The sequence below is a fragment of the Martes martes genome (assembly GCF_963455335.1).
Source record: "Martes martes genome assembly, chromosome: 8".
Taxonomy (NCBI): Eukaryota; Metazoa; Chordata; class Mammalia; order Carnivora; family Mustelidae; genus Martes; species Martes martes.
Genome location: NC_137895.1, coordinates 5,408,403 through 5,431,915, shown reverse-complemented (window position 1 = coordinate 5,431,915; position 23,513 = coordinate 5,408,403). Strand labels below are relative to the sequence as shown.

Below are 23,513 nucleotides of genomic sequence, written 5' to 3'. Positions count from 1 at the left end.
GCCGCCGCCGCCGCCCGGCCCCGGAGCCGCGCCGCCCGCTCCCGGCCCGCCCCGCGCCCGCGCCCGCACCCCGCGCCCGCGCCCGCACCCCGCACGCGCCCGCGCCCGAGCCCGCCGCCCCAGCCGCCGCGCGGCGCTCCGCAGGCGTGACGTCACGGCGCCGCCCGGCCCGCGCCCCGCCCCGCCGGCGCTCCGCGGTATGACGTCATGGCCCCGCCCGCCGCGCGCCGGCTGCCCTCCGCAGACGTGACGTCGCGGGGCCTCCGGGCCGGGCCTGCGCGGCACCGGGCCGCCGTTTACGCGCCCTGCGGCGGACGGGACCCCTGGCCGCCGCCCCCCTCGCGCCCGCAGTCCGCGTCCCCCGCCGTCGCGCGTTCACTCATCCACCCGCGGACGCCGTCGTTCCGCGAGCGCTCTGCAGGCTCACGAGCGCTCCCGCGAGAAGGGACCTTAAAGGTTCATCTAACAGGTACTTAGGGACCCTCTGATCCGTGCCAGGCACTGGTCCAGGTTCCCGAGCTACATCGGGCAAAAGCCCGGCTCTCCTGGAGCTTACATTTGCCAGTAACCGAGATAATCTCAGGTGGTGATGGGTGCGACGAAGAACACGCTTCATAATATCCCGCGGGCGGAAAGGGGGGGGGGGGTGTTAACTGCAGGTTCCAAGGCCAACCCCAGACCTCAAGAGACAGACTGTCGGGATAGCGCCTCCAAATCTGCATTTAATAAGGCACTTTTTTTTTTTCATTCTGCAGTTCAAGAACAAATGATTTCTAAAGGGGTTTTAGTCCATCCAGTCATTCACTCAGCAAACGTGTACGAAGCACCTACCACATGCTTGGGGCTGGGGGAACACAAAGATGAAAACAGTAGGATCCGGGTCTAATTCTCTGAGTCTAGATGACCTCCACTGTGGGAAGGGAATGATAATCTCTACGCCTAGGCACTATAGCTGAGAGGACGCAGAGACGACTATACCAGCAAGAATCCTGAGCAAGGCAGGTGGGCAGGACCTACTTCCTCTCTCTCTTGCTCTGGAATGATGTACTTGCGTAGACACACACACACACGTGAGCCGGGGGGCACGGGCCATGTGTACGCAGTGGACAGAAGGAGGGAAGAGGAATTAACCTTGACTCTGGAGGCTTGTGGGTGTCTTTATCCAAACGGAAGAGGACAACCCAAGCACCTGAGACATTAACGATTAGGTAATGACACAGACAGCTAACCAAAGGCTGGAGAAAATGAGCAGATGAAGAACAATCGTCCCAATGTTCCAGATGGGGGCTCTCACTACAGGAGAAGTCAAGGGAGAAGGTTTTGGATTGGAATCTGAGGTACTGACATGGACTTAGTATTTTTTTAAGTCCCTATTTATCTTTGCTGAAAAGGCTTTTAGGTACTGGTATTCCAGTAATAATGAGGCACACCAGGTGTCCAGATCTTCCTTCCTAAATACTTCCCCACCAAAAGGAACCAGACTCTCTTGCCGAGGGCGGTGGGGGGTGGGGGGTGGGAGAGTGGGCAGGGAAACAAGGCCAATTCCAGGGCTGGGTAAAAAAAAAAAAAAAAAAAAAAGTACAAAATGAGTCTAAAGCATCTTCTTGGTCAAAAAATAAAGTGTTAAAAAATGATAGGATAGGTCAAAAGGACACGGGGGCTAGACTGAAAGGCCAAATTAGAAAAACTCTGTACATATTAGACAAAAATAGGAAACAGTTTGGGACACCTGGGTGGCTCAGTCAGTGAAGTGTCTGCCTTCGGCTCAGGTCATGATCCCAGGGTCCTGGGGTCGAGCCACACGTTGGACTCCCTGCTCAGTAAGAAGCCTGCTTCTCCCTCTCCCTGCCGCTCCCCCTGTTTGTTCTATCTCTTTCTCTCTCTGACAAATAAATAAAATCTTAAAAAAAAAAAAAAAGGAAACAGCTCAAATGTCTATCAGTGGTAGACTGAATAAATTGTGATATACCCATACAATGAAAATACTTACTACATAGCAATAAAAAAAAGTACACATACACATAGTGTGTGCATGTTGGTGATGGCATAAGTTCATTGTTTTGCTAGTTTTCTATTACTGCTGTAACAAATTACCACAAACTCAATGACTTAAGACAAAAGTTTATTAACTTATTGTTCTGTAGGCCAGACATCTAATGAGAGTGTCACTATGCTAAAATCCAGGAGTTTCTTTCTGGAGACTCTAGGGATGGATTCATTGTTTCGCCTTTTCTAGCCTCTAGAGGCCACCGCACTCCTTGGCTTGTGGCCCCTTTCTCCGTAGGTCTAGTCTTGCTCGCATTATATTACTCTGACATTGACTCTTCTTTTGTGTCCCTCTTCCACTTTTAAGGACCCTTGTAATTACCTTGGTCCCACTCAACAATCCAGGATAATCTATATTAAGGTCAGCCAACTAGCACCTGTAATTCCGTCTGCAACTTTAACTCCCTTTGACATGTAACATAACATATTCATGGGTTCTGGGGATTAGGGTGTGGACACAGCGGGGAGGACACAGTTGGGGAGACACGGTGTTAGTCTGCCTACTTCGGTTATATTACTTGAAACTTCTCTATGGGTTCAGATTTTTTAAGAATAAAAATCTGAAGAGAAACCTTTAAAATAGCTAACCCTGAGGATTCTACCCAAAAAGCTATTAGGATTAATGAGTTTATGGAGATCGCAGGATACAAGGTCAAAAAGCAAAAAAAAAAAAATTCTATTTCTACATACTACCAACAAACAATTGGAAATTGAAATTTTAAAAATTGAAATTTTAAAAATATAATTTGCAGTAGCATCAGAAAACATTAAATGACTTAGAAATATATTTAAGGAAATATGTGCAAAATTTGTATGACAAAAGCTACAAGGCACTGATGAGAGAAATTAAGGAAAACCTAAAGAAATGAAGACATATAACCTGTTCATGGGTTGGGAGTCTCAACATTGTTAAGACACCCATTCTGTGGCACCGGGGTGGCTCAGTCGTTAAGTGTCTGCCTCCGGCTCAGGTCATGATCCCAGGGTCCTGGGATCAAGCCCCACATCAGGTTCCTTGCTCGGCAGGAAGTCTGCTTCTTCCTTTCCCTTTCCCTCTGCTTGTGTTCCCTCTCTTGCTGCCTCTATCTCTCTCTGTCAAATAAATAAACAAACTTTTAAGACTCCCATTCTCCTCAGATTCATCTGTAGAGTCTGTGCAGTCCCAGGCAAAATTCCAATGGCCTCTCTTGTACAAATTAACAAGTTGATTCTAAAATCTCTATGGGAAAACAACCTAGAATACTTAAAACAACCTTGAAAATGAATAGTGAATTTGGAAGCTGATTTCAGGACTTACTACAAGGCTTTTTACCATAAGGCTATAAATCAAGACAGTATGGAATTGGCATAAGCACGGACATACAGATTAATGGAACAGGATGGAAAGCCCAGAAATAGACACACACATACATGATTGATTTTTGACAAAGATATCCTTAAGGAGCAGAAAACAGAAATTTCTTAGGAGCCCAAACTGTCCACCAAGGCCTGGTCTACCCCATGCGTAGTGAAGGCCCCATCTCTGGAGGTGTGTAAGAAACTGGATAACCTTCTGTCCTGAACAGACCTCCCCCACAAAGCTGGGTGCAGAAGTTCTCCATCTCAGATCCCTAAGGCTGTCGAGGCAGAGGGAAGTGGCCGTGAGTTGCTGTCCATGGTGCTGAACTGCTCACAGTGCACCAGATCCTACTGCCCTCCCGATTTCATATCGGGGACTCCGGTAGCCATGACTCCCCGAGGCCCAGGTTTTGCTAGTTTTGTTTTCTGTTTTCTCTTGTTTTTTTTTTAAGGTTTTATTTATTTATTTGACAGACAGAGATCACAAGTAGGCAGAGAGGCAGGCAGAGAGAGAGGAGGAAGCAGGTTCCCCTCGGAGCAGAGAGCCTGATGCGGGGCTCGATCCCAGGATCCTGGGATCATGACCTGAGCCTAAGGCAGAGGCTTAACCCACTGAGCCACCCAGGCGCCCCGGATTCCCAATATATTAACACAGCTAAAAAATAATGAATGTTCCTTAACATCACCGAATACTTGGTTAATATACAAGATCAGACTTTGGAGGTGGGATTTAAAGTTCAGAGAGGTTGAGATATCTTCCTGGGGATGCCTGGTGTAGCACCAAGATTTAGTGCTGGGGCAGAGGTCACCCCACCAGCATCACGTGATCTCAGCCTCAGATTAGTACATACCAGCCTGCTTGGCACAGATGACAATAACCAAGTCTGAAGGCACAGACTGCTGGCTGGGGAAGAGGTCACCCCACCAGCATCACATGATCCCAGCCTCAGATTAATACATACCAGCCTGTTTGGCACAGATGATAGTAAGCAAGTCTGAGGCACAGAATGTTGGCTCAGGCAGGTATTCACACTCACACAGTGACCCCTGAGGACACCAGTGCCCAGGAAATAAAGGCTCCAACCATACTCCTGCCCAGATAGATATCTAGATCAAGATCAGTTACATCAGAATCCCTGCAGAAGACTCTTCAGTATTTCCACTGAGCATTCTAGTGTTCAGACAGAAAGGAACCTGGTCTGGATTTGAATGCTAACTCCACCACTGACCAATTGTGGGACCTGGGACAAGACACTTCACATCTCTGAAGCTCATCTCTGAAGCTCAGATTCCTTGTGGGTTTAACTTACCATGGCCACCTCCAACCTGCCTTTGCACCTACAATATCCCCTCCCAGAATTACTTTCTGCCAGCCCAAATTCTAGGCTTCCACGAAAACCTGGCTTGGAAACCCATTCCATTGTGGGTAATCCCCCCCCCCCGGAATCATCTCTAATACAGTGGTATTAATCATCTATATTATGGGCTTCGGAGCAGAACTGGAGGCCCCTTGGAAACCAGCTGGTCCAACCCCTGATTTTAAAGACAGGAAATGAGGAATTGATCAAGGACAGAATTTGCCTGCTGTCGTAGAGCTGGTGCACTATGAAGCTGTAATGGTCTAGGGATCTCTCTCCTTCCTGGAGCACAGACTTGGGCATTTCCAGCTCTACCACTTACCAATCAACATAATCTTTCTGCACCTCTGTTTCCTCATCCATAAAATGCAGAGTATATTACCAAACTCCCAGGGTTTCTGGGAGACTTGACATGATGGACTTTGTAAAGTGTAAAGTGAGTGCACTTGTAAGGGTTAGGTTCCCTATTATGTCCACAGAAATAACAGCAGAGGCATGCGAGCTGCTGGGGGCAGGGATCTGCCTCAGGCATCAGGATACGCCCTGCAGACAGCTGGCACTCGGAAAACCAGTCGGGGACAGGGCTTTGCAGTTAGCCTGGAAAAGTGCATTGAGAATAGGAGCCATGGCTGTGCCAGGGCTCCAAGGCCCAGAGAGGTCCTCGGCTGGAACGTTGGGAGAAGAAGGAGCATGGTGGACTCATGACTCTATCTCTGCTGATGGAAGAACATGGCAAAGGCCCAGAGAGGACTTTGATATTACACAGGTCTGGGCCCCATCATGGCTCCCCTGAGTTTTCTTTGGACTATCCCCCACCCAGGGGTGGTCTGAGGCTCAGAGGAGGCCCAGTAGTCCTCCTAGTCTGGTGCCTAACACACAGCAGACATGAAGTTAGTGCATTTCACTTCCTGCTCCCTCTTTCCTACCATATGATGCAGTCTAAAAGGAGCATTTACTTTTCTCAAGTAAATATTTCATGAGGCATATGCTGTTCGCTGCATTTTATGCAGGGGGAACCTGAGGCTCGGTCATGAGAGGGCATTTCCCTAGGTTACATTCATGCTCAGTTGCAGAATTGGGACTCAGGCCCACCTCGACCTCTGTTCAGAGCCCTAGATCCCTCCTCTTCTCTCTAACGCCTCAGGGCTCTGTACTAGGAGGCTATATGGGTTAACAAGCCAGGAACTCTGACCTGGATCAGCTCCCGGGCTATTTGCTTTGTCAGCAGAGCCCCCTCCAGGCTTAAGGAAGAACACAGCACTGTCGGCGGATGGTGCCTCCATGAAATCCACAGGAGTTGCCCAGGCTAAGCCCATTCATTCTGAGGCCACATTCACAGAGGCAGTGACGAGTAGGTGGGAGGTGGAAGGCAATTTAGGTCCAGTAGTGGTCTTATCGTATCAGGGGCAGCGCTGGACTCCATCCTCCTAGAGGGATTTGAACAAACTGGGGTAAGGGGTTGTAGTTTACTGAGCAGCAAGTCTGGGTTGGGGATGTCCCTGAAAGTGGCTGTAAGGCACAGGCTATTCACTGTGGAGAAGATCAGCCTCAGAGGGGGCAGCTTACCCCCTTTTTATCCCTGCCAGGCTGTCCCCAGGCAGAGGGAGCAGGCAGGGTGCATGGGCCCAGAGTGCAGAGCTGGGATCAATGGAGAAGGCCACAGGCAGGCAGATTTTAAAGCCATGTGAGGAGATGTCTAAGAGTTCAATGGGGGAGAAAGTAGGGAAGTACTTACAAACTGTAAAGTCCTATGAGCGAGGCTTGTGAATAATCACTGCTACCACAAGTTGTGATGCATGAGTCACAAATAACAAACACCAAAAAGAGTGTTATCAGCGATTGAGATATTCAGCCAAGTAAGCTAGAAATATTTAGCAACGTGCTGCTTGGGGAAGGAGGATGATGAAGAAGAAGGTGGGAGTGGCCGACTATCTTTCTCAGTCTAAGACACAAAGCAAAGCAATGGGGGCAAAGATGGCCCTAGGGCGAGCCCCAAAGAACCAATGAGGGGGGGGTGATAAATGGAGGTCTGTTTGCCCATGGGAATAGAGGCCCACATCCTTGATACGGGACAAAGGACAAGGGAACAAGAATATTCTCAGAGCCCCCCAGAGCCTGTAGATCTTCAACCTGGTGTCTCGGGTGGCCAGTCCCCCCCTTTCCACAGGCCAGTCCCCCTCTTTCCCCCCCTTTCCCAAACCCAGCACCTGGGAATGGGGACATGGCGTCCCAGCTCTGGGCGAAGAGAATCCTTGGGGCTTGGAGATCACGTGACTCAAGGTAGGACAGCCCCCTTTGTGACAGCAAGAGGGGACAGAAGCCAGCTCAATCCCAGGGGATCCTAGATCCTGCAGATGAGCGGGGAGGTGGACCCTCCTGGAAGTCCTCGCTCTCTATGCCTCTTCTCTCCCTTTCAACTTCCCACCCCCACCCCAGACCCTCCTATGCTCCACTCACTCACTCTGCACTCAACTTCTTGCTTCCCTGCTCCCAGCCCTCCACTGACCACCCAAATCCAATGTGCTGATCACCATGACCATGGCCGCTGTGACCCAGCCTCTGCCTGTCCTCCGCCTGCCCCATCATTAAAAGGTTCCGGCCAGCCACACGGACTACTTTCTGTTTCTTAAATGCATTGACTGCATTCCCATCTCGGGGCCTATGCACTTGTGGTTCCCTCTGCTTGCAAAGCTCTTCCCTCAGCTCTCTGCCTCTCATCTGAGGCCTCACCCCTGACATCATCTTCTTGGAGAGGCCTTCCTGGACCACGGATCCAATGTCACTCTCACCCCAACCACCATCGTGTCCGTCTTCTCTTGCCCTCCTCATGGCCTTGCCACTCCTCAGATGATCTTATTTTCAATTTCCAGTTGGCTGTTCAGCATCAACTCCCCCCACTAACCCATATCAGAGTGTAAGTCCTTTTTTTTTTTTAAGATTATTTATTTATTTATTTGACAGACAAAGATCACAAGTAGGCAGAGAGGCAGGCAGAGAGAGTGGGGGAGGAAACAGGCTCCCCGCTGAGCAGAGAGCCCAATGATGTGGGGCTCGATCCAAGGACCCTGGGATCATGACCCAAGCCAAAGGCAGAGATTTCAACCCACTGAGCCACCCAGGCACCCCCAGAATGTAAGTCTTATTCACTGCTGTGACCCCAGAACCTACCACCCATTAAGCAAAAATCAAATGAATGAATGAATGAATGAACAAAGGAATGACTTGTTATCTCCTTTGTTTAGATTTATTCCTTTTCTCCTTTTTCCCTTGGGCCTGCCTCCATTTCCCTACCCTCCCCATCCCTGCTCAGGCTGAGTGTCTCATAAGGGCCTGGCCAAGACACACTGTGGGTTCTGCTCTGAGGACAGAAAGGGGGTCAGCTCCCAGGAGAGACTAGAGGAGGGCTGGTGTCCCAGTCTCCTCTCTGCCTGAGAAAGAAAGGGGCCTGGATGGGTAGGGGCGTGCAGGCACTACTATACCATGAACCTTCCTAAGGAATAAGGGGGTGGTGTCACGCTGCTGGCAGCCTGGGGCCCTTGGGCACCCCAACAGGACACATATGGGTGAGATTCTGAGATGTTGTCCCCCCCCCCCGCCTCCTCCCACCTTCGCATCTCCCGCTGGGGGCTCCTGCTGGATGGACCCAGTAGGAAGTCAGAGATCAAGGTTGCAGGAATGATGCAGACCATGGGGGTCACCCTGGGGCAAGCACAGGACAAAGGAAGTCAGAGAAAGGATCTGAGGGGAGGCACACCCCAGCCCATCATTTCCATCTGCCTTCTGATCACTGACACTTGATCTCCTGTAAAGCACTCTGAAAATTGTTCGGTAAAAATACACGAACCCCGCTTCTCAGTAGATGCTGGCCCAGGGTCCTCAACATGGAAATTCAAGAACCAAGATGTGTGCCTCAGCTCCTACCTTCCTTTTTCCCTCTGATGCCAGGGTGACCTGGACACAGCTACCAAGGGACATACCAACAAGCTGGGCCTTTCCCAAAAAAGAAGTCCTCGGGCCCCAGGGAATGGTTCCAAGGAACAGGGGCTCCAGAGAGGCTGGTGGGGCATCTTCTGGCTCCTGGGGGCCACCCGCCCACACAGTCAGGGACAAGAGTCGAGGGGAAAGGGGGGCTGTCCCTTCTGTCCTCCGCTCAGCAGACAGTACCACACGGAGCTCTGAGCTCCAGAAGAGTAGTCAGGACTCGAGGACTGGGGGCAGATCTGGGCACAGGGTGAGGGCCAAGGCAAGGACCAGGGGAGGTCAATCAGTGGGCTGGCCCTGCTTGGTGCCCCTCAGGCCTGATGGGGAGGTCTGGGCTCCTTGGCCAGGTCCGCAAGAAGAGCCGCCCCAAGCTGCAGGGGACGGGTGACGGGCAGGCTGCGGACGAAACAGAAGCCGGTGAGTGCAAGGTTTTAGAGGCCAGGGATGGGCCAAGGGCAGGGTGGAGCTGTGTGGGGGCAGCCCTCACATTCGGTGAGCCCTGCGGTCATTCTTCTGCCAGGTCCTGCTAGGAGGAAAGCCCTGAGGCCCTTACTCTGGCCACACGGACATGGGTGGGAAGGTTCAGGGATGGCTGAGAACTGGGCCGGGTCTCTAGGCAGTAGGGAGGGCAGGTGGGGGAGAGACGGGCAGCCCCGACCCAGGCCCCACAGAGGACACGTAGGGACAGCTGGAAGGCTCTTGGATGGGCTGATGGGGATCTGGCCGAGCAGGGAGATGCACTCGTCCTCTGGGAGCTGGTCCTGCAGACTGACCAGTGTGCTGGGCATCCAGGCCCAGCACGGGTCTGGCCACAGCGGTGACCAAGCCTATGTCAGTGGCTGCACAGGAAGGCTGGAGAGAAGGACACGGAGGGTGTGGACGGCCCACCCAGGGTCCGGGAAAAATAGCCACAGCCACACCTGCTCCACCACCGGCCCGTCTGCCCGCCTCACCTGACCAGCTGGAGGAGCTGGTCCTTGGACCTGGAGTAGATCTCGAGGGCCAAGCTCTGCAGCACGCCCCGCATCCACCACAAGTCGCTGGGCATATTGGGCAACCACACCGCCAGCCTGGAGGAAGGGGCAGAGAACGCTTCGCTCAGCTAAGCCCGAGCCTATGGCCCAGCGGAGCCCACCTTCCCCGTGGGCCCAGAGCATAGCCACGGGTCCCTCCACCTGAGGACCTGAGGCACCAGTCTGAGAGGAAGTGGAATAAGGGGTAAAAAGCACCCGAGGGTACGGGCTCCACCGCAGAACTGGTTCATGCCACGGGGCACATCGGCAAGCACAAGGCAGGGCGGAGCAGGGCTCTGGGGCCGGGCGGGGGTGGGTTTGCGGCCCAGCTCCCCTGCTCATCAGCTGTGTGACCCGGGCAGGTCAGGGAACCTCTCTGGGCCTCAGCTGCTTCTCCTGCCAGAAGAGGACCATCCGCTTTGCCTGCAGTTCCTAACCTCCTCCCTCTCTCTCTGTCCCTCCTTCTCCTCCCCAAACCTGCCCTCCTCACTCCGCAGCCCTCCCTCCGCTCTCCCCTGCGCAGCCAGTGGTATTCCCAAAATAGATGTCTGATCACTGCCCTTTCTTGCTCCAAACCCTCCTGCAGCTCCCCACCTGGGCCCTGTGGGTTCAGCAGAGGACCAGGTCATCCAATAACAGCTGAGAGAGGGCCTGGCTGGGCACCATCTCAGAGTCACTGGACACAGCGGGGCCTCCCCCACAATGTGCTGCCTTCAGCAGAACCTCTCAACCAGGACCTCAAATGGGCAGACAGGCCACAGGATGTAGTATGAGAAGCAAAATATAAGCTAGACCATCACCTCCCTTTTTCTGGACTGTCTGCCTCTATTATTACAACCTACACATTGAGCATGTTAGTTACAAAAAATGCTAAGTCTGAATTTCCCAGTGGTCTGGACAGGTTTCTCCATCAATGCTCACATATGGACATTTTTTTTCTAGCTGAAAAGTCTAGCCTTTATCCTTATCCTGTTTGACTTCAACCTGTAGTTTCAATCGACCAGCTCAGTGTGAGGAGAATCTGAGTTAGCAGAAAGCTCTCTCCTGGCTTTGGTCCACGAGCAATTTCAGCAGCAGGGCCGATCTAGTCATTAACCCAACACAGAGCAAAACAGACCTGTGGCTCATTGTCATTGACCTTTTAGGGAATAAAGAATTTTTAAAAATACAGCTCTCTCTATGACGCTTCTCTACTGAAACCCTTCACTGCCTTCTAACGCTGTTAGGATAAAGACCACATTCCTCACGTGGCTCTAGAGGCCTGCTTGTCTAGCCCCTGCCAGCCACTGCCACACCGCCTCACCACCGCCCCTTCTTATTTCCTCTGCCTTCTGCCCCTGGACCTTTGCACATGAGGTTCCATCCCTCTGGAATGCTTTTCCCTTCCCTCTTTGCCTAGTGGACACCCACCCATTCGATTATAACTCAAGAGTTACCTTCTTTAGGCAACCTTCCCTGACCAGAGAGCCCCTAGTGTGAGCCAGCTCAGTTCACAGCCAGTATAGACCTCTTTTAGGAATCACAGCCAGTATAGAGCTCTCTGAATACTTCTAGGCAGAGGTGTGATTGCACAGATGAGTGTGTGGTGGTTTGGGGGCTATGAGTTCCACAAGGTCAGGGCCTGGGTCTGAGTCAGGGCTGCCTTCTGATCCCCAGCCAAGGCCCCTGGCTAGGCCTTCAGTATAACTATCGGTGGAATGAATGACCAACCAGTGCAGAGTGATTCATTAATCGGCCAAGTTAGAGTGTTTAGTGAGGGCTTACCCACAACCAGTCTGCCCTGGAAGGGCCTTGTTTTACAGAAAAGGAAGCTGAGGCCCAGAGAGGTCAAGAGACCCAGCCCAGGCCACACAGCTAATCCGAACCAGTCCAGCCCCCAGAGTTATGTCTCCAGAAACAGCACATCTCCTCTGAGGCTCTAACAGGCAGAGCAAAGGGCCAAAGGTCGTAGAGACAGGGGAGGGGCCAGAGCGTCAGCCAGGAGGCCCTGCTCCTAATCCACCGGTCACAGCTGCCCACCATCTCCCCACCAGTCCCATTTTGCAGAGGAGAACCCGCGGGATTCCTCTGGATTGTGCAACCAGCACCAAGCGGCCCGGGGACGCCAGCCAAGTTCTGCCCACCCAGCATGCCAACTGCCCCTCCTGCCTGAGGCAATGGGCTCCCCCACAACCCCGATGACAAGCCAGCGCCACCCCCCCCAGAACCCCTGGCTGGGCCTCACCTTCTGCTCCGGAAGTAAACATACTCGAAGGGTAGTGTGTAGGGCAGCAGCAAGTAGGTCAGTGCCTGCCCAAGCCTCGAACGGCAGAAGCGGGCCCAGGGGCTGGGGTCCCGCATACACGCTCTCTTCAGCGCTATAAGAGAAGCCATGGCGTGAACATCCACACCCCCCAGCCAGCCCCCTCACCAGCACCCTTAGGGCAGGTGGCCTGAACCCCTTTCCACCTTGTGCAGTCCACAAACTGCCCACCCGACCCCTGTCTGCAGAGAAAGAGACAGCACTGATCCACCCCCAGTCTGAGGCAGCAGAGGGCTGGGCACTCAGCATGTGCTCTCTCACTATTGCCCCCAAACCGGCAGGGCGTGCCCCTTTCACAGATGAGGAGACTGAGGTTCAGAGTAGGGAAGTGACTTGCCCAAAGACCAGGCCAGGAAGTGGCAAGGTTCCCAAGATGGACCCAAGGACTCAGGCTCCCTGAGTTCTTTCCATCTCTCCTGCCCCTCTCCCAGCAGCAGCAGCAGCAGCGGGAATGACAACAACCGTGTCCTGAGCCCCCAGTCCCTGAAATGACCAGGGTAGAAAGGACTGGCATCCTGGCCAGGGCAGAGCTGGAGCCCAAATCCTCGTCTTCAGACCATGGCTGGGCCTCCAGCCTTGACTCGGGCTAGTGCTGCGGAGAGACAGCCACGCGGAGGGTTCAGAGAGGACACAGCACAGAGACCAGGCTCCAAACTGAGTCCCTTCCCTTCCCTGAGCCTGCGTTACCACCTCTGGAAAGTGGGGCTCCCGGCAGGACCTACCTTCCAGGCAGGTGGGCAAGGACTAAGGGGGGGTCTGTAAAGGCGGGTCAGGTAACTCGGGGTCCGGGGGGGGGTTGCTGGCTTCGGGGTCCCATGGTGGAGGCGGCTCTCTGGTGCCCCCATGTGGCTGCAGGGATGCCGCCTTGGCCCCACAGCTCCAAGCCTGGACCTCAGGGGCTCCGCACACATCCAGGCCCATTTCTGCAAGCCGTGTATGGTCCCCGGTGCAGAGTAGAAGAGGGACCCTCCCCGTCCCCTTTGCCCACCCACACTGTCCTTGATTTAGACTCAACCACCATCATCTCTCCTCCCGGGCTCCCCCCTCCTGCCGCCCAGCCCATCCCCTCCCAGCTAGGTGCGGTAAACGCAGGACCTACACTTCAGAGCAGCAGTGAACTCTGGAAAGGATGGGTTGCCCCTAGTAAGCAACCCCCAGCGGCTCCCCATCTCTCTCCTCCTGCATCTTTCAAAGCCACCTGCCTGACCCTCCCAGCCTCTGCTCCCCTGCCCCTCAACCACGACCCTGCCCCCACTAAACCCAGGACATTTGCACACGCCTTTGCCTGGACGCTCCTATTCTCCTTTTTGTCTGGCCGATTCCTCCCCTCCAGTCTCACTTAGATGCTGTTCGAACCCACATCTCTGCCACCAGGACATATGCCTGGGCCCTCCTGCTGCGCCATTGTGACTTTGGGGTCACTAAGCAGGAGAGCAGGCCAGATGGCTCAGGATGGAAGCCCTACTTGGGCTATTAGTTAGCTGTGTGACTTTGGACAAGTCACTTAACCTCTCTGTGCTATGGCTTCCTCATCCATACAATGGGAACAATACAGTGCCGTCCTCAGAGTATTGCTGGGAGGATGAAACGAGTCCCTCTCCACGTGGAGAGTCCAGAACCTTCTGTGTGTGCCTCTCTCACGTCCCTCAGGACTCCCTGCCCTTCCCTGGCCCGTGGACCAAGACCTGGCTCTCTGAGGCACAGATTTGGGTTTCAATCTCCCAGCTGCCTCTCTGAGCTTTGGTTTCCTCATCGGGGAAATGGGGTAAGGAAAGCACGTAGGCCACAGTTGTGGTACAGAGTGAATGCCACCTCAGGTCGAAAGGCCCTTGGCACCCAGTAGGTGCTCAATAAAGGAGTCCTGTCCTCTTCCAGCCCCTGAGCACCAGCAGGGCAGGGTCTCTGCCCCCTGTCCCCTGGATGCAGGGCATGGGGTAGGGGAGCTAGTGCATGAAGGAAGGACCCATACCTGCCTCCAGCTCTGGTGAGAGCTGCTCGAAGTTGGGCACATCCTTGACTAGCACGTTGGGCACCGCCCAGTTGAAAGACAGGTCCCCCTTCTGGCCTCTGTCGTGGCCGGTGTCCTGGCTCCCATCAGCCGGGGGTGGGGGCTCCTTCGATGCCAGCATCCAAAGAATTGGTTCCTTAGTAAGTCCTGGGTCAGCGGAAAGGAGGGATATGACAGGTCAGTATGTCCGGAGCCCCCTGGTGACGGTGACACCCCTGGCTCTCCATGCCACCCATCCTCCTCTATCTGCAAACCCCGCTCTGGGGACCTGCTTGCTGCAGGATGGATCCACGGCTCCTCCCGAATGACCTCTTCCTGCTCTCCCCTGGCCCTTCTCTGCTCCCCATCTCCCGTGCGCTTTCTAGTGGTTCATCGGAGCCCGGACCCTGAAGACGCAGTCCGAGGTTCGAACCCCGATGTCAACAGCTGCTAGCTGGGGGACCTAACTGCTCCGTGCCTCGGCCTCCCTCTTTGAGAAAGGAGAAAATGAACATCTGCTTCAAGTGATTGTTCTGAGAATTAAACACCTAGAGAGAAAACCTAAAGCTCAATCCCAGATTTGGGCACATATTAAGTGCTCAGCAAATTCTTCCCGATGCTGTGGGCTTGAGGCTGTCGTGCGGGGTAAACGACACGGGTGCAGGAACCAGACGTCCTGGGTTTAAATCTCAGCTCTGCCGTGTCGAAGAGCACTGGGTGACCTCCAAACTCTTCAGCTGAGAAGACCTCTGTAGCCCACCCACTCCCCCATGGGTACACACACGCACACACACACACACACACACACACACACTTCTGGGGCCATACTGAGTTTTGTGCCCCAAAGGCACTTGCCTCTGTTCCTTTGCTCTCGCTCAACTTCCCTCTGCTTGGAATGCCCTCTTCCTTTCTGTCTTCAACGTTACCCTAGTCTTCATAACTAGTCAAAGCCTAGCGTATCTGTGGCCACCTCCAGGAAGCCCTCCTTGCCCACCTGCCAGGCTGGGTCAGGTGCCCCCTCTCTGAGCATCCCTCCACCTCCGTGGGGAGAGGTCTCCCCACACCAGTCTAAGGGCAGCTCAAGAGCAGGACACCCGTGCGACCCCCTGGAGGTCTCCAGCCTCCAGCTGAGGCCAAGCATGGAGCAGAGACTGAGGGAGAGAATGCGGGAGCTGAGGTCCCTAACGGTGCAAACACCTGGAAAGCAGGATCTACTCGGATGCCCCCCACCCCCGCCACCATGGGGGCTGTCACCTACCGCGTCTCTCCAGGAACCTGAGGGCATCCAGGTAGCCTTGTCTGCAGTTGTCGGCTACCACCTGCCAACACACAGGGTGGAGGGGGATGGGCAAGGCCTGGCCCTGGCCCTTGAGTTGTGGTCACAGGCAAGAGAATCGTCTCCCACTGGAAGCCATCCCCGCCCAGCCCGTGCTCCCCAAGAACCCCTTCGGCAGGGCTCGAGGACCCCAGTACTGGGCCGGGAGGGCCACGGGACTGCAGACAGGATGAGCTGCTCCGTCTGCTTCCCTCCCTGCAGCCTCGTGGCACTTCCCTCCTCTAAGACTCCTTGGGGGGGGGGGGTGCTCTAGCTCCAGACTCTCCGCTCTCGGTCTCAGTTCTCACCTCTGGAAAATGGGATAAGGTGGCCTGGCCTAGGACACCCGGGACACTGCCTGCTTCCCTGTGCATCAGTGCATGGTGGCTGCCTTTGTCCTTTGATGTTTATTTCCAGAACCAGCCTGAGATAGCAGAGGAAATGGGGGGGCACCCCCACCTGTCCCAGTCACAGCTCTCCTAGTGGGGACAACGAACCTGCAGGTCCAGGAGGGAGCTCTGCCTTTCCTCACTGTGTGGCCTCAGGATGGCCACCCCACCTTTCCGGGAGCCCCGGCTTCCTCGTCTCTAAGAAGTGGCAGAGATTTTCCATCCACCACATAGGTAGAGGGAAGGTCAGAGTAAATGAACACGACCTTGTTTCATAAACTACAAAACACTACAGAATCCAGGTGCCTGGCTGGCTCAGTTGGAAGAGCACGGGACTCTTGATCTCGGGGTCATGAGTTCGACCCCCATGTGGGGTGCAGAGTTTACTTAGAGTAAAAAACAACACAAAACACTACAGAACCATAGGATGAATGTGGGAATAGGGGAAGGCCAGGGCACGGGTTGGGTAGAGGAGCAGGTTGTGGAGATAAACTCTTTGTTGTCAAATGACCCATTTTTCAGAAATGTCAGGGGCATAAAACAAGAAATCCAGGTCTACGGTCCCTTTTTGTCTTGCCTATGCCTCGCCTTCCTGGGGAGGCAAATCTGGCCACAGTCTAGGGCAGGGGTTAAGAGCATGGTTCTAGCCTCACTGCCGATTTGAAGTCTGTCTTTGCTGCTTCCAGGCTGTGTGACTTTGAATAAGCTGCTCAACCTCTCTGAGCCTTGGGTCCTCCCCTGAGAAACGGAGATGGTAGTAGCACCTTCCCACAAAGCCTGACCCAGAGGAGTAGCAGCAGAACCCTGGCTCACGCCCCAGTCAGCGGACTTGTGTTAGCTTGCCTCGATGTTAACTCAACACTCCCCCAAGCAGGCCAAGAACAGGACGGACGTGCCTTGAGCCCCACGCGCCGCAGATTCAAGAACTTGGCTGTAGCACTCAGAACCTGTATCCGAACTGCCCTGAGGTCAGGTGGGGTGGGGTGGGGGTGGGAACATAGCCTGATTCACAAGACCCTGGATCATGGCCGAGCCTCTAACACCATCAAGGCGGGCACTGGGGCCCGACCTACCTCAGGGCTGGGGGGTACGAGGGAGGCAAACCCCAGGAAGAAGTTCTTTGTGGAGATCTGGAAACTGGCATTGAAGGCATTCAGCTCATGCAGGCTGGCCGACGAGCTCTGGGGGCAGATGTCCACTGTCCCGTGGAAAGGGGACACGGTGATGGTGGAGGGCGAGTCCGCAAAGGGGAGGTTGTTGCTCAGAGCCCCGTCGATGTAGCGCTGCAATTCAGGGGGACTGTCTGCTCAGAGTGCCCTCTCCTGTCCCCACACTGCCACGGAACCACCAGCCAGAAGTGGGCTGCAGCCGGTGACCTCTAGCTGCCCCGAAGCCACTAGGACCATCTAGTCCAGGATGCTCCGAGCACCAGGAGCGGGTGCACATAGTAGGTGCTCAGGGAGCACAGTTCCCTCCACCCACACGGTTTTCAGCAGAAGGTACACTTGGCACCCATAGCTCAGGGCAGGGACTCGGCCATCAGGCCCCAAAAGTGCACTTACCTCCCCTCTGAATTCGGGGGGAATTGTCCCACAGTAGAAAGGAAAGTAGAGGGTGCAGACCAGAGCCTGGGAAAACAAGTCAGCACAAACACCACCTCGCTCGTGCTCCTGGCGTTCAGAACCCGCTCTGGGCCTGGTGTCTAACCCCAGAGCCGCCGGCAAAGTTTGCTGGCATCAGTCTTGTGTTCAATGGAGGGAAATTCGCAGTCCCAGCCAAATTCGCAAGGCTAAGAAGGTATTTGAACGCAGGCCTGTCATGACACCTGCCCTCTTCTTCCCGCTGATGGGTCCTTGCTCACTTGAGACTGCTGCTGGGATGCCCTCACCACCACCACCACAAGGACAAATGGAGGCACCAAGTACCATTTCTCCTTTACCGAGCAGGCAGGCATTCTGTACCGATGATCTAGATGTGTCCCCCAAAGTGTGTTCCCTAGACACTGACCCAACCAGATGAATTTCAAACAAGAAACCCTGACTTCTGGGTGCCTGGGGAGCTCAGCTGGTGAAGCATTTACCTTTGGCTCAGGTCATGATCCCAAAGTCCCGGGATCAAGTCCTATGTCGGGGCTTCTTGCTCAGCAGGGAGCCTGCTTCTTCCTCTGCACCTCCCCCCACTCATGCCCACCCTCTCTCACACAAAAATAAATAAATAAAATATTTAAAAATAAAAAAGAAACCCTGACTTCGTTATCCACTTGGAATTGGAAAACACTGTCTACTCTTCCCTGTGGAGGCTCTGACAAGTCCTGCAGTGAAAAAGATGCTTAACATATTGACATTTGGGGTTCGAGAGTTCTGTCTTGGGAGTGGGGGGTGGAGTGGGAGGCTGCTGTCCTGTACATGGTGTAATACTTAGCAGCATCCTTGGCTTCTACCTGCTAGCTGTCAGTACTTTACGTGTGTGCACGCGTGTGCGCACACACACACGTGCACACGCATGCACGCACATGCATGGCACGCATGTGTGCACACAAACACATATACACAGAATTTTGACAACCAAAAACACCTCCAACGTTGCCAAATGTTCCCAGGGGGCAAAAATCACCCCTGGTTGAGAACCACTGACCTAGAACTTACCAAGCTCACGGAACACAGGACGTTGTCTCGTGATCTACTTGAAAATACCTGTCCAGCCCTCTCCGGGAGAGGCAGAGCTCATCCTGCCTCTAACCTGCTGGAGATGCAAGCGGGAGCCTCATTCCCACAGATTAATAATAATGGTGACAGCAGCTAATGTTTACTGAGCACCTAGTACATGCTAGGCCCTGTGCTATGTGCCATACAGGTGAAGATGCTGGGATAAACTTGAGGCTCCCTGGCTGGCTTCCTCGAGAGCCCATGGACATGCACTCACAGCAAGGGGCTGGCCCCTCTCCCGCATGCACTAAGAATCTGATCATCACAGACTCAGAAACAGTCCCCATGTTGGGTGCTGGGGTCAGCAAGATGAAGCAGATTCTACATCAGGCACCTCTGTCTGGGGGGAAGGCACAGACCCTGATAAGAACGGGGAGCAGAGCTCCAGGCCTCCCTCCCTGTCTCCCTCCCTGCCTGAGCCTTCCCAGGGACCTAATCCCTACTTGGCCCACCTGAGCACTCCCACAGCCTGTCACTGGCCTCCCTCCCTGACCCTGTGGCTCTCTGTCACCGCATCCTGTTTTATAACGAAAGTGGATTTTTTCCTAATCCATTGTGGGCGGGCACCCCCCCTGGGAAAGCAGGGGCCCTGAGTACAGAAGCTGGATTTTGCCCCCTCCCCAGCCAGTCCCTTCTGTGTCCCGCCGAGGGACCTTCCCAAAGCAAGCGAGGAGTCTCCATTCTCACCTTGTGGCCCCTCTCTGTACCTCGACTCTCTCGTTCTCTCATTTGTAAACAAACCCAAGCCTCGAGTGACCAAGCGGCCACCCGCCGCCCCCACTCCTGGGAAGGATTGTCCACCCCTTGGAAGCACCTGGAAGTCACTGCAGAGATGGAGCGAACTCACCTGCCTCTAGGCCGTGGGTCCCACCACAGGCTCACCTGGATGACTTCATCGCGGGTTGCAAAGTCAGTGACTATGATGTTGTGGCCATCTGGCCAGCGAGTCAGCGAGATGCCCAGCCGCTGGGAGGCCAGGATGTGGATATCGGAGGGCAGGCTGTCCTGCAGCTGCTGCCTGATGTGCTCGATGGGTGCGAAGGCCGGGTGGAGGATGCCCAGGCTCAGCCTCTCCACCTGCTTGACCATGCCCAGGAGATGGGAGCAGCAGAAGTCTGCGGGCGTGGGGAGAGGAGGGGGTCCCCCGTCACCCAGGGGGCCTGCCCACATCCGTCCCAAAGACTTGACCTCCTTCCCGGGTACCATGGGAGTGGAGAGTCTTCCCCTCTCCAGCTCAGAGTATCTGTCCCCGGCCCTACATTCTAATGCTCTGTCCACCTTTTGATCTTGGGAACAGCCTCCCCAGCTCTGCTCAGTCCTCGGAACAAGGGTAACCGTACCCCAGGTCCTCAGGGACCTTTTCGGGGTCCCCTGGGATCATGCTGGGGGTAAAGGGAGCAGGACAGAGCAGCGCGCCCTCTCCCTCCCGCGTGAAGCCCGCGTTCCCTACCCCGCCCCGTGCCCCCCAGTCCGCGACGTCCCCCACGCACCGATGGACTTGCCGGAGATGATGGCGATGGCGTTGAGCGCCCCGGACGAAGAGCCGTAGAAGCGGCGCGCGCCCCGGAGCAGGTGCGGGGCGCGCTCGCTGAGGCAGCGGGTCACGCCCACATGGTAGAGCCCCAGGAAGCCGGCGCCCGAGAAGGACAGGCTCCAGCTGCCCTCGTCCTCGTAGCAGCGCATGGCGGTGGGGCCGGCCGGGCTGGGGCGCGGCGGCCGGGCAGGGGGCGCTGGAGCAGCGAGCAGGAATTCCGCCCAGAAGAACCGCTCGGGCGGGAGCCCCGCCCCGCCCCGCGCCGCGCCCCCCGCCGCCCCAGCCAATGAGATCCCGGGGCCGCGACGCCCCGCCCCCCCAGGTGCGCTGCAGGTTGGCCCCGAGGTGTAGCCCGGCGGGTACCCTGGCGTCGCCCCCGCACGCCTGCTGGCGGGGGGCGGGGGGGTGGATCGCGGGCCGCGACGGCGGGGTGACCCGCCCCGGGGGAGGGGCGCCGGCTCTCCGCCTGATCTCTGGGAGCAGAAGGGTTCCTCCCGCCCGCGTTTTACAGGTGAGGGAACTGAGGGCAGTGAAGGAAAGTGCTAGCGGGCAAGTGGCAGGGCTGGGCCCGCAACACCCGCCCTTTGGGGTCAAGCCGGACTTCATTCGGCAGCTGTGCTGGTTCAGGTACCGAGGTCAGCCGGGGTCAGCCGCCGCAAGCTGTGTGGCTTTGCCCGAACTCCTCACTCGCTCTGGGCCGCAGTTTTCCCTTGGAGGCGAGCACCGACGGAGCCCTTCCTGCTCTGATGACTGGTCCTCTGGCGCAGACCTGGGGGTGGGGGGACAGCTGGGACAGCAGGCACGGGCACTGTGCTCAAGTGTTCTTTGCAGTCGTCCTCACAACGCTGCGTGGGTCAGGACCGCGGTGCCCGTGTTCCTTTGGGGACACTGAGCCCGGGAGAGGCTTAGGCGCCTGTACGGCCAGGAAAGGCCTCCAAGAAAACGTGCCCACACCCTTCAAACTGGGGCAGTGGTTCTGGAAGTCGAACAGGCAAGGGGTGAAATTAAGCACCCCCAAACAAATGACTTGAGGCGTCCATCAGGGTGTTGCAGAGGAGGCGGGGGTGGGGGTGGGGAGTAGCCTGTGGCTATTGACCATAGGTGACTCCACCTACCACTTCCCCCCACCCAGGGAATGGATGAATAACGAGGATGGGACAGTTCTGGAAGGCCATAGAGCCTGAGATATGATGAGCAGAAGAACGAGGTTTATTGCCTGGTGTCATTTATGCAAACGTTTAAAAACACTCCCAACGCATTGCTATGTATTTTTAAAATAATATACTACCCACCTGCAGGATGGATTGGTAGGTCACAATTTATATACGTATGAGAGGGCGAGCCCCGGGGAGTGGAAGGGAAGGAAAACAGAGGTGGGGGTCAAGTCAGACTTGCACGCAGGCTCAGCCCCTCCCTGCACCACTCCCAGAAGAGTAAGGGACAGACCAGTGGAATAGACAGACCCTCCTGGGCTCAGTTCACTCTGCTCTAGGGTGAGTGCCCGGAGGCCCCTTTCCTTGGAGGGAAGTCAGGCGGAGGCTTCACAGGCAGACCCACGAAGGCTGACAACCTTCGTTGGCAAGCACTCCCCTCCTACCTGACCCTGGGCTAAGCGCTGTCTCATTTTAATCTCACAACAGCCCTCGGAGATAGACAGGACTACCAACCCCATTTTGCAGATGAAGAAACTGAGACATAAACCAGGAACCCAAGAAAGCCCAGCCAGGAAGGGGCTGAGCTGGCACTCCATGAGTCTCCTTGTCGCCTTAACAGGAGGGAAGGGTGAGAGCAGGAACTGGAGGTGCGGGGTGCCCAAGCTTTAGGCTGGAGTCCATAGGGACCGGGGTGGTGGGCGTGAGGTTTCATGACTCGGGGAGTAGAAGTTTCTCTGCAGGAATCAGGGCAGAATGGTGCTTCTGGGAAACTCCCAGAAGCCTGACCCTGGGATTTTTTCTTATGCCAAAAAGCAAGAAAGTGTTTGAAAAATAATGAGGACTTGTCTAAAGGATACAGAAGCCAGCATGGATACCACAGATTAAGGGATATTCTACTAAGTAACCTGCCCATACTCTTTTTTTTTTTTTAAAGATTTTATTTATTTATTTGACAGAGAGGGATCACAAGCAGACAGAGAGGCAGGCAGGGAGAGAGGAGGAAGCAGGCTCCCCGCTGAGCAGAGAGCCCGATGCGGGGCTCGATCCCAGGACCCTGAGATCATGACCTGAGCCGAAAGCAGAGGCTTTAACCCACTGAGCCACCCAGGCGCCCCACCTGCCCATACTCTTAAAAAAAAAAAAAAAAGGTGGGGGGTGCTTGGGTGGCTCAGTTGTTAAACGTCTGACTTCGGCTCAGGTCATGATCTCAGGGTCCTGGGATCGAGCCCCACATCGGGCTCCCTGCTCAGCGGGAAGCCTGCTTCTTCCCTCTCCCACTCCCCCTGCTTACGTTCCCTCTCTCAATGTGTCTCTCTCTGTCAAATAAATAAACAAAAAATAAATACAAATCTTTAAAAAAAAAAAAAAGCTAAGATCATGAAAGATAAAGAAATACCACTGACCAAAGAAAACTAAAGAGATGAGACAACTGAGAGTTGACCCTGACCTGGAGGCAGAAAGAGCCAGGAAGGACGTGATTGGGACAACTGACAACATATAATGTGAACTATGAATTAAATCACAGTGCTGGTTTGATGTTACATTTACCAGTTTTAAACATTATACTGTGGATCCACTAAAAAAATCCTGTTTTTAGGGAATACACTGAAATAGTTAGGGGTAGAGAGACATGGGGTCCGCACCTACTTTCCAGTGGTTCAGAAAAATACCTCTACTTCTCTGTACCTGCGTCTACCTCTCTGTAGGCATCTGTACGTAGGGAAAGCAAATATGACAAGCGTTTTTTTTTTGTTTGTTTGTTTTGTTTTTTTTGGTGACAAGCGTTATTGATCCAAGACTCCGAGTAAAGGGGCACGAGAGTTCTTTCTTTGCACAAGGCATGGGACATCCTTGAAAACATGAGAGCGTATCAAAAGAGAAAGGAAACAGACAGCAAACAGTTAATGCCTTCTGGTCTGGCTCCTGGGGATCGAGAGGGAGTCCGTCTGCCACCACAAGTGGCGAGTCCCGTCCGGGGCCAGTGTTTCGGTGGAGGCTTCGGATTGGACACCTATCAGGGATCCACGGAGGGGGCGATGGTGACGCCACGGAAAGCCGGTCAGAGTAGCTACCCCATGGCCACGTCCCCTCTTCCATGGATTCTGCAGAGAGAAGTGGATGGAGCAATAGTAAATGTCCCCAAAGGGAAGAGAAGCGTGAGCGTGAGGATGAGGAGAGCCCTCCAGTCACCCCCTGGTTAAGCAAGAAGGAAAGGAAGGACGAGGAGGCCGGGGCTGCTGTAGCTGCGGGATGGGGCAGGGACACCGATACGGAGAAGACAGAAGGGAGGAAGCGGTTTCAGAGCCACGAAGGCCACTCTAAGCACTGTTCTCTTCTTCTTGAAGGAATGGGGCATAGGTCTCCGAAAGGGGGGAAGTTCCAGAACACTAT

The 23,513-nt window shown here is 54.8% G+C and overlaps 1 protein-coding gene across 1 annotated transcript; it reads right to left on the bottom strand.

Moving 5' to 3' along the window:
- Positions 1-9,034: 9,034 nt before the first annotated feature.
- Positions 9,035-20,117, bottom strand: PNPLA5 (patatin like domain 5, triacylglycerol lipase; the record flags this gene model as incomplete). The annotated part of the gene is made up of 9 exons (XM_080812191.1): positions 9,035-9,119; positions 9,677-9,793; positions 11,961-12,093; positions 14,008-14,193; positions 15,284-15,344; positions 16,803-17,012; positions 17,292-17,357; positions 19,317-19,549; positions 19,925-20,117. The coding sequence occupies 9 exons, from the start codon at positions 20,115-20,117 to the stop codon at positions 9,035-9,037; spliced, it is 1,284 nt and encodes a 427-aa protein (XP_080668317.1).
- Between the last annotated feature and the right edge of the window lie 3,396 nt (positions 20,118-23,513).